Below are 10846 nucleotides of genomic sequence, written 5' to 3'. Positions count from 1 at the left end.
ATAGCAGCCATTACACATCAGTGCTCTGTTCGGAAAGTCTTGAAATTGTAAGCTTTTCTTCCTTATACAGTTGTCCCATTGAGCCTTGCAATGAGAAAGGTAGGAGATAATTGTTTTCATTTCACCAGTGAAAGGACTAAAAGTCAGAGATTTTCAGTGACAGAGAGGGACCCTAGAACCCAAGCCCCTTTGATTTCGTCAACTTTCTGCCATGATCAGAATCCATTCATGGCCACTAGGTGGTGACAACTTGTTAAGAGAGAATATTGATATAGTTTAGGTTCCGTTTTGATCTAGGATGTATAGAATCTGACATCAGAATTTTGATCCTATGAGTACATGATCCAAATCTTGCAGTAGAGGGAGAGAGTGTTTATAGGACCACACTTATGTCACATGTGTGACCCACATACTCATCATGAGGGGCTCCCTTAAAATCATCATGGTCCGTTCATAAAACTGCATGTGATAAAGCCATTAAATTTGCCGCCTACACGTAGAAGGCACTCAGGAAATGTTTATCCGTTTTTAAATTTAGATCTTAACTTTCATACATCTTACAATCGCATGGAAAGATTTCTCATATGAGGGATCCACATAAGAAGGCAAGATACAATATAGATGAGTCCAACTGTTAAAACAAAATTTGATAACCTGCTAAACGGGTTTAGGTACTACAAATTTCAGAATTGGTTTCCTTTATTTGTTGTATCTACTCTACAGAGGAAACACTTTACAGAATGAGTGTGTGTTAATTATATTAACATTATAATAGGATTTAAAATGAAAGTAAACTGGGCACCTGGAACTCAGGAGATGCAGTCCTTCTCTGAGCTCTGCCTCGGGACCTGCCTGGAGCTAACACGTGGGATGGTGGCAGGATGGCATTGTTCCCTCTCCATATGTGCAAGCACATGGATTTTAACTAACTGAAAATGACTCGGGATCCTTTCAGCAATGCTTGCCAGGCCTCCAAAGGCTTGGTTGGGACTGTTGTCCTAACACTTTTGCATAAAAGGGTGGAGATATTGTAACTTGCAAAGTTGATAGGGGAGGAAATGCAGAAATAAGCACGGGAGGCATGACTTGTCCATTCCCAGATCTCCGAGCCTGTCCTCGCGTTTACAGAGTGCTAGAGCGCCATGAGATAAAGTAGAGGGACTGAAATTTGGGATGGTGGTGAAGTTCATTGCCTTTAAAAAAAAAAAATCTGTTCCCGTGATAGCAAACTTCATGGTTTTTATCATTAGGAATTTGCATTGAGGTTGAACACATTAATTTTCCCAGTATAGATTTTTTTATAGATTGTTTCTGTTTTATTTTATATAAAGAGTTCATAAAGCCAAGTTTATTATTTTTTAACATGTTTTATTCAGCTTGTTAATCTTAAGTATATGTTAAATTGTTACCTATTACTACCTTAAATACTTCGCCAGCGCCTATAAATGTCCACCATAACCATTACCTACAATGCGTTTACTATTTTCTATTTACTTACTGAGTAGTCTGTTGTGGGCTGGAGTTTAGACTCCTAGATGAAAAAGTGACTCAGTAACTGGTCCTTTGTGTTCAGTTTTTTTCTCGGACAGAAAATATACAAAGTTCCTTTTCACAGTGTCTCATGCTAGAGGTGACAGTGCTGTCAAAGGCAGCAAGTGGGGAGCTATGATTACCTCACAGGATTGTAAATGGGTTAGGGACTTAAAATGGGATCTTAACAACATTTTGATATGCCCTTGTCCCTTGTTTTCTGTTGCGGTACACACACACACACACACACACACACACACACACACACACACACACACACAAGGCTGAATGCCTGTAGGAAGTCTTTATGTGTTTTCTTCTCATCTCTGACTCCTTTCGCCCACCTCCCAGCCCTCTCTCTTACTTCATTTCCTCCCTCAAGCTAGTCTCATCAAAGGACACTGACACCACACCAAGGCACTAGATTTCCCACTTAATAAAAAGGAAAGGTCAAAGGTGCGTCATGCGTAAAGTTTTGTGGTTTTATAACCACTTTAGAACACGTTTTGGCCTATTTGTTTGATTTATGCCACATTTTTTGATGGTCTTAGGATTATCTTTTATGAATTAATTCCTCTAGCTGAATTGGATTTTGAAAAGTTGTTTTCTCTGGTACGCTTAGATGCTCTTTTCTGTTTAACTACTCTGCCACTAATAACTGTGGCTTTTTGAATTCAGATTTAGGCTACCTAACAAAACAATTTCAAGCTTAGTCTCCCATCACGGTAGCTGTCCTTAAGTGGCCATGGGCAGTATTTGAGAAGATGTAATTCAAGCTCTTGAATGTCTCAGAAAAGAACAGCTCTGTTGTCTTGATGTCCACAGAAGATGGGTCCATCCCAAATCATGGCCATGCTCACATTTAACCCGTGATGCCTAGCTTTGACTTGCTCACCACAGTAGCTGTAGGTCCCAACATCTAATCCACTGCATGAGCACACTTTAAATCTAACGTATGTGGTGAGATTTTGCTAGTGGCCTGGGACTGACGTTTTTAAGAAGACAAACTGTAAATGTTTGGGGCTGAGCAGACTGCTCACTCACTCTGAATTTCCTTTTCTGTTGTGATGCTGTCTTGTTCAGGTTGACCTCAAACAGTCTTCCTGCCTTCTCCTCTTTAGTGCTTTGATAACAAAAATACCACCATTCGCAGCCTCAACTATAGAGACGGTTTTTTAAAACTTTACTATCATCTCAAATTAAATTGTCAGAAAATGACATTTCCTGATGATAAATTTGCCTCTTTGCAGAAATATTGTTTTCAAACTTCATTTTCCATTAACTTCATTTATCCAGTGAATATTTATGAAGCTGCTGCTGTGCCCGGCCCTGGTCTCAGCATAGGAGACCTCTCTTCTCCAGCGCGTGCTAAGCCGCTGTGCGCTTTATTGAAGACTGCTTTATTAAAGTGTCAGTAGCAGAAGTGGCCACATGCACAATGTCTGGCTTTTGAGTTTTATGTTTAATAAAGATCCACTTAATAAATTCCAGCAAGAAATTAAACGCTAGGAACAATTCCTAGCATGATTTATTATGATTCCTTCTGTGAACGAATATTGCCTTGCTACAGAGGAACAGTTAAACCTCCAGCGATGGCTTGAATTATCACCCTGCCAATATCACGGCCTGCGCCTTCCCTCTCGTCCTCAGCCTCACACTTCCTCCAGGTGCCCTCTCCTCCCCCTTCTCTCTACCTGTGTGTTTCTCTCTGTGCCTCCGTTTCTCTGTGTCTGTGTTGTTTCCCTCGATGTCTCTCTCTGTCCCTGCCTCTCCATCTCACTCTCCGTCCCTTTCCCACCCCACCCTCCCCCATGCAACCAGAATCCTTTGTAGAGGCATAGCTCATGCTTAACAGTGTGCTCGCTTTACAGTTTATACAAATGCACAAATGCATAAGACCCAAAGGAAGAGGTCGAAGAGGTGGGCCTTCCCGACCCTGACCCATGAGGGTGGAGGAAAGCTGCAATTCTGTCCCGAGAGATGTTGATCCTGCCCCTTGGCAAAGGCAGATTTGTATACTTACGCTAACGTGAACACGCAAAGCCTTTGAAGATTCAAGTTTTAGCACCAACCATACACTGTTGATTCAGAATCTGATGGAAATTCTGTCTACTCTAGCTCTCCAGTATTTCTGGAAATTAAGTCTTGGATTTTCATGAATTTATTCAGACATTCAGGTGAGACATGGCACAGGCAGACTAGAAGAAAGGTTCCCATATTTTCAGACCAACCATCTTTCTACCAAATTTTAAGTTAGAAAATATTAAGAGAGGCTTATAAAATATCAATTTCTAAAATACCAAATTAACAGACATTTTTGGTTAGTTAGTAGTTAACTGGTTTGTTGGTTGGTACAGAGACAGGGTCTCACTTAGCCTAGGTTGACCTTGAGCTTCCTGTCCTCCTACCTCTATCTCCTTAGAGCTGGCAATATAGGGACACACCGTCAGTGTGGATTCAGTCATACAGACACACTTATTCAGTCGCCACCATGTGCCCGGCACTGGTCTGGGTGTTAGATAAACTGGCTAATGACCACATGCACCTGAGGGCACCGGCACTGCCAGCCGGTTGTTGTAAACACTCAGCCAGTTTCTGACAAGTGAAGGAAGACCTGCCTCTTCCTCTCAAGTTTTTGCAACATCGAGAGCACTCGTGTGTCTTCTGCAAATCAAAATGAGAATTTCTGCTCCAGACCCACGTAATGTTGACTACTGTGTAGAGAGTTCAGGAGAAAGAGGCCCAAAGCTAGAACTGCAGCAAAGTCATGTGAAAATCACAATGCCGAGATCCAGTCTGCGGGTCCACACATTCAATAACTGTGAATGCTTAGTCTGTGCCAAGTTCTCGGGGCCACATGGAGGATGCATGTTTGCGCAGACGCAGCTACAGCCCGGTGACTGTTCCCCCTGGGCAAAGCTCGCATATAAAGGCAAACACACGGTGTCTTAAGATGTGCATCCTCTCCTCCCTGGCTGAGCTGTTCCTGAACCGTCCTCCACTGTCTTTGCATCTGGGGATGGGTGGATCTGTCATTCTTTAAGGTGGTTCTCAAACCGGTCCACACAGTTTAGCCACTAGAACACTAGATTCTAGTGCTATAGGTGAGTCCTGCTATTTCTTTCTGAAATAATAAAATTACAGGCATAATAGTCATTCTTATCATACCTATTTATTACTTAGAAATTGTGCCTTTTAGGAGAAATCTAAACTTTGGAATCCGGTGCTCTAATTAATATCAGCTGCCTTCCCCAGAGAAGGAAATCCTCTGAATAAATAGCAAAGGTGAAGAGAAGGGACATTACGCTCTGGGACAAGGATCTGGGTCCCAAAAGTCTTGACTTTACCCCTAAAATTAAGGACACATCTCTAAGCAGGTCATCTGCTTTCTCAGGCCCCAGTCTTCTTGGTGCATGGAGGGAGAATCTCACACCTTCACGGCCCTCTGAGGAGGGCTGGGATTGTGTTTATCAGGTGAAATAAGGCAGTGGGCCGAACATTAGGAGAGTGAACTGTGTACCAGGGCAGAATTGTAAACCCTGTAAATGTGCGGCTTGCTTTCATTATTTCTCACAGAATACAAACAAGATGCCTCAACTCTCCTGAAGGCTAGGACCACCACACGGAGCTCTGAGCTCCAGCCATGTGCTGTGTCCCCGCCTCTCCGCTCTTTCCCTGCACGCCAGCTCTAGTCTGTGCTGCATGTGTTTTCTCCTCAGCGTTCCCCTAAATAGCAGTGTCTCCATGTGCCGTTTTCATCTGCCTGTTTCTAGTGACTGGCACAGTGTTCTGCACTTGAAGACTGAGGCAGGAGCATCATCAGTTCTGGGCCAGCCTGGGCTACATCATTAAAAAACAGGGCGGCAAAGTTATTCCAGCCCTTGGAGCCCTTAAAGTTGTTAAGTAAATAAATGGTTTTTTTTTGATGTAGGTGGGTCTTCTTCTATGTGTTACTTTCATTGGTTAATTAATAAAGAAAACTGCTTGGCCTCATAGGTCAGAACATAGGTAGGCAGGGAAGACAGAACAGAATGCTGGGAGAAAGAAAACAGAGTCAGACAGACATCATGCTTCTCCTACCCAAGACGGATAATGGTTAGAATCTTCCCGGTAAGCCACCACTTCATGGTGCTACACAGATTATTAAAAATGGGTTAATTAAGATTTGAGAGTTAGCCAAGAAAAGGATAGATATAATGGGCCAGGCAGTGTTTAAATGAATACAATTTGTGTGTTGTTATTTCGGGTGTAAAGCTAGCCATGCAGGAGCCAGGCAGGACAAAAAGCAGGCCTGCTCGCCTCCTCACTACATTTTTTTTCTCATATAGATGAGTTCATTTTCTTTTATCTTGTCATTTTACAAAATAATACCATAATCCCAAAATGCTTCACCTAGCTCACCAATGTTTTTAATCACCGTTCCTGATGCAGAGGTCACCAGGCATCTGTTATGAGTAAGATAGCAGAAACAGAAGTGTTTGTGGAGCCCATGGTACAGTGACTGACACACAGAGGAACGGGCTATTAACTCTAGGTGTTGTGTCAGGGTTCCTAGAAATAAACCCAAACTCAGGCAGACACTGGAAGCTTAGCTACGTCAAATTTGTACTATGATTGTATTTCCAATTATGATAAATACTTTTCTTGATGGATGTGATTTCTCTCCTGAATCTGGCCCCTTTGGTAATCCATCTCTTTACCACTGATGTCTTGGCGTTAGTTCCTCACAGCAGGGCTGGTTCTCGGAGACCTGAAGAAGATTGGTGGCTTGAATACAAATTGTCCCCAAAGGCTCATATATTTGGATGCTTAGTCTCCAGAGAGAACTGTCTGAAAGAAGGAGAAGGATTAGGAGGTGTGGCCTTGTTGGAAGCAGTGGGTCACTGGGGGAGGGCTTTGAGGTTTCAAGTGTCCACACTATGCTCAGGCACAGTCTCCTTGACTCCCCTCCCCCATCTCCCAACTCGAGGACCAGCATGTAGCTCTCAGCTGCTTCTCCAGCACTATGTCTGTTCCCCTGGCACCATGCTCCCTGCCGTGATGATCATGGACTAACCCTCTGAAACTGGAAGTGAGCCCCCAGTTAAGTGCTTTCTTTTGCAAACATAGTCATGGTTGTAGTGTGTCTCTTCAGCCACAGAGCAGTGGCTCAGACGGAGACTGACATTCTCTTTAGGAGTGTATTTCCTTCTCATCTCCAGATGTCTTTAAAATGTTTGTGAAAGATTGGGACTGACTTTATTCAGAGGTGCCATGTGACCTGTGTTCCTCTTTTTCTGATAAGCATGTGCATTGTTTCCTTTAGGGGGATTTTCCATGGGAGGCTGCATGGCGATGCATTTAGCATACAGAAATCACCGGGATGTGGCAGGAGTATTCGCTCTTTCTAGTTTCCTGAATAAAGACTCTGCTATTTACAAGGTAAGTTCCAGATTTAAAAAACAAATACAGCGTGAAGCATAGACACATTGAATCCAAAATAAAGTTGATAGTTAAGCAATAAAATGTGGTACCTGGTCTATGTAGATTAACTGTCTCTGGAACCCGTGAGCAGTTTTCTCATGGTGACTCCAGGAGGCCTCTATGTTCAGCAGTGCCACCTTGAAAAGGACAGTTTTAGGGAAGGGCATGCTTAGTGTTGCGTGACTCCTTTATACAGAACTAGAGTGTAGAAGACTGGAGTCAGACTTGCGTATATTGTGCCTGCTCAAAGGTCAATTCTAAAGCTAATGCTTTGCAGCGGTTTTCAAGCTTATGGCTGTTTGTTACAGCTCCATCACCAAAAGTCCAACAGAGCATTTGAATTGACTTTTCCCTTCAGTTGGGCCTCAGCTCGGTACTCCTCCCTCTTTCTCTCCCCGGGAAGAAGTCTGTCTATGCATTTCACTCCTTTGCTGAGGAAATGCCTTGTTGGCCTTTGAAGAGTCCTCAGTGGTGCGAACATAGGGCACAGACCCACACCGCCCTCCTGCCCCTCCCCCACTTCCACCGCACACCTGACCCTGCTCCTCCTCTGGAGGCTCCCTCTCCTTCCCTTAGAGCAGCTGACATTAACTAGGAGTGATCTCTGTCTCCCACCCCTTGGGATCTCCTGTCTAAGTGGACTCTCTCCCTCCCCCTGGGATCTCCTGTCTAAGTGGACTGTCTCCCTCCCCCTGGGATCTCCTGTCTAAGTGGACTCTCTTCCCCCCCCTGGGATCTCCTGTCTAAGTGGACTGTCTCCCACCCCCTGGGATCTCCTGTCTAAGTGGACTGTCTCCCACCCCCTAGGATCTCCTGCAGGCTGACGGTGCGTTCCCGGAGCTGTTTCAGTGCCACGGCACGGCAGATGAGCTAGTTCTCCATTCTTGGGGCGAGGAGACAAACTCAAAGCTGAAATCTCTGGGAGTGAGTGCCGTCTTCCACAGTCTTCCAAATCTTTACCATGACCTGAACAGAACTGAGCTGGAGAGGCTAAAGTCTTGGATTCTTACAAAGCTGCCAGGAGAGACTGATGGGCAGAACAAATGAATCCTCACCGCCACATTGATTATTTTCTTACACCTAAGAATATTTCCTTATTTGATCCTCACAAAAATTAAGGTTTGTGAAACATCCAGCACTCCCATATTATGTGAATGGAATTGATAATATCTGTCTGTTTTCTTTCAACAAAATTGCCTCGAGAATCACTCCGTTGTAAATGTCAGCTGTATTTTGTAGCTGCACAGATGCCTTTTTATGGACGCACTGCAGTTTGCTTGTCTGGTCGCCGCAGATTTGGGTCACTTCCCGTGTGGCGCTGTCACAAGTAGGACTGTCGTGAGCATCCGTCCTCAGAGTGGCGAGGCTGGGCAGTGTGTTGTAGCGTGACCTGAACCTGTCTGGCTGTTCTCAGTGTAGTTTTACCACTTTCCGTTCCAGCCAGTAGAGTGGCCTCTGATGCGCAGTTCTTCACCGTAATTCCAATTTGGCCATTCTAGTGGCTGTGTAGTATTTGGTTTCTGCAGTGTTTGATCTGTCAGGCAGGGTGGATTTCCATTTTCTTGGTGCCAGCAATGTGATTGATACAGAGTCCTCCACTGGAGGATTTTCCCACATTTGTGAAGAATCAGTTTGTCCTCCGCAGTTTGTTTCTAGATTCTTTATGAAAAGTGATTTACTGTTAAATTATAAGAATAAAATATGAATAAATTTACCTATTAAAATGTCAAGTTCCGTAAAGGGTAATATGATCATATTAGAGGTAGAATTAATTGAGATCAATATCTGGCACTGTTTTTTAGATGAGTTATTATATACACTTAAGGATCTTTAAGTACTTTAAGACAAACATACAAAATAATAACTTTTCATGGTTTTCACACCCTTGCAATGTACTTGTTCACATTTTTTTCCTCATAAGCCTCCCCACACCTCTCCCCCCTGGTCCACTTACTCATTCATGTCAAATAGTCCCTTCTGCTTTCATTTTATGTACAGACATACATGTGTGTGCGTGTGGGGGGGCGTGTGTGTGTCTGTGTTGCTTATGAGAGAACACACGATAATGTGGCACTTGTTCTTCACCACTGAGCCATCTCTCCAGCCCAGGGTCAACCCAATAGTAAATTAATAGTTCTTTCAAAAGTGGGAGTGACAGCTACATGAGGGAATCAAAGTCCAAACTCTTTGGGATACCTCCATGTAGAAGCCACCTCCCTTTGCCATATTGACAACCTCAGTTTATACAGACTGGGAAGTCCAAGATCAAGACACAGGCAGAATAAATGATCTGGGAAAGACTTGAGACTTGGCTCAAGATGATGCCTTGCCTCATGATAGAAGGGGGGGCAACAAACACCAGGGTGTGGTATTCGGTACTTGTTTCATTCTGGGAACTTGACAAGAACTGAATGGATGGTTTATTTTGGTTCATACATGGAGGATAGTTGGAGACTACCTGGTGTCCAGAGAGCTCTTACCTTTAAGTGGGACTTCTATATATAACTCTCCCCACAAGGCTAGGGCATCATGTTAGAAGAGGAAGAGGAAAGATTATAAGAACCAGAAGTAGTGGACATCTGCAGTGAAACTGTTTCCTAAAAAATGCCAGGACCATTGTACACATAAACTCACAGCAATGCATTCACAAGATCAAGCCAGCAAAAACCCCAGCATGAATGGGAGGGGTTCACAAAGTTCCACCCCTAACTGGGGAGATATTAGCAACTGGTGATTGCTGGGAATGAAGCTTTCTTCAGGCATGAAGCCCCCGAGAGCCTGTCCATGCCCTGCGCCCATACACGGAAGGCAGTACTACGAGAACTCAAATGATTTTTCAAAACAAGAATGTCCAATGTGAGGGAAAGACAAGAAGAACATGGAGGGAAAGGATTGGGGGATATAGTTGACTGAACGCATTCTAAACATGTGCAAAATTCTAAAGCAGTATAGAAATGAAGCCTAGCTTTACAAAATTTACTGTGATTTTATTTTTTTTAGTCTTCCAAGCCAAACCCCAGTTTTTTTAGCCAGCTGTAGGCTTGTTCGACTGAAATGAAGAGATACAGTCGGTGTTTTAGCCACCTGACATGTTAATTCTAGAAGCCCTTGGCATGTTTTCTTTTACCAATGGGCTTGGTGGAATTGAAATTTTTAGATGGAAGTAAATTTTTAGATGGAGCCCTCTCGAATGTCAGGTATTTATTCTGCAATGTTTTTTTTTTTTTTTATCATGTGACAAGAGCATCAGGAGTGTTACAAAGAAGCTCAGCTGACAGGGGCAGTAAGTAGCTCTCCTAAATACTTTCAAGAGCAATAAACCTGTAGGTAAGTCAAAAAGGAATTTTGTAAATGGCAAATGGAACATCTATTAATTTCATATAGTATCTGCCTTGAGTGTTTTCGCATCTTAATTATCCTATGAAATGTCAAGTGTTTCAGGGAAAGTGGTTAAGAACGTCATACTGATGTAGGAGGCAAGAGTACTTTATTGCTAGGAGGGAACTCAGAGATTGTCAATTTGCATATGTAGACATTTGAGGTACAAAGAAGCACAGTGATGCTCATGGCCCTGAATATGCAGGACCAGTACACAGTTGGCCTGACTGATGCTGTTTTGGCTAAGCTACCCACCACGATGGAAAGTATAGCTAAAATTTCATATGAACTAAGACTTTCTACAGTAGGAGCTATTTACTTTCCTTTGTAAATATGAATAAATTACTCATGGTGTTTGGGGTCCATGATTTTTGCTGGTTTGCTAAAGGGATGAGTTGGGTTGGCTTCCATGTGCCTCAATGTAATCATGGAAGGTCCAGTCCCCTGTTTACAATTCTGGTGGATATTTGTATAT

General features: G+C 43.3%; 1 protein-coding gene across 2 annotated transcripts in view; it reads left to right on the top strand.

Moving 5' to 3' along the window:
• The window catches only part of Lyplal1 (lysophospholipase like 1), a 24230-nt gene extending 15458 nt beyond the window's left edge, over positions 1 to 8772 (top strand). For both annotated transcript variants that reach the window (XM_005348839.3, XM_026779902.1), the window contains exons 4-5: positions 6836 to 6951; positions 7801 to 8772. In XM_005348839.3, the coding sequence (XP_005348896.1) occupies positions 6836 to 6951; positions 7801 to 8040 (356 nt within the window). In that variant the 3' untranslated portion in view covers positions 8041 to 8772. The remainder of the gene's footprint in view (positions 1 to 6835; positions 6952 to 7800) is intronic.
• Positions 8773 to 10846: the final 2074 nt, after the last annotated feature.

This window comes from Microtus ochrogaster, chromosome 6, assembly GCF_000317375.1.
Source record: "Microtus ochrogaster isolate Prairie Vole_2 chromosome 6, MicOch1.0, whole genome shotgun sequence".
Classification (NCBI taxonomy): domain Eukaryota; kingdom Metazoa; phylum Chordata; class Mammalia; order Rodentia; family Cricetidae; genus Microtus; species Microtus ochrogaster.
The sequence above is the reverse complement of the archived record's forward strand: the minus strand, read 5'-3'. Positions and strand labels throughout refer to the sequence as shown.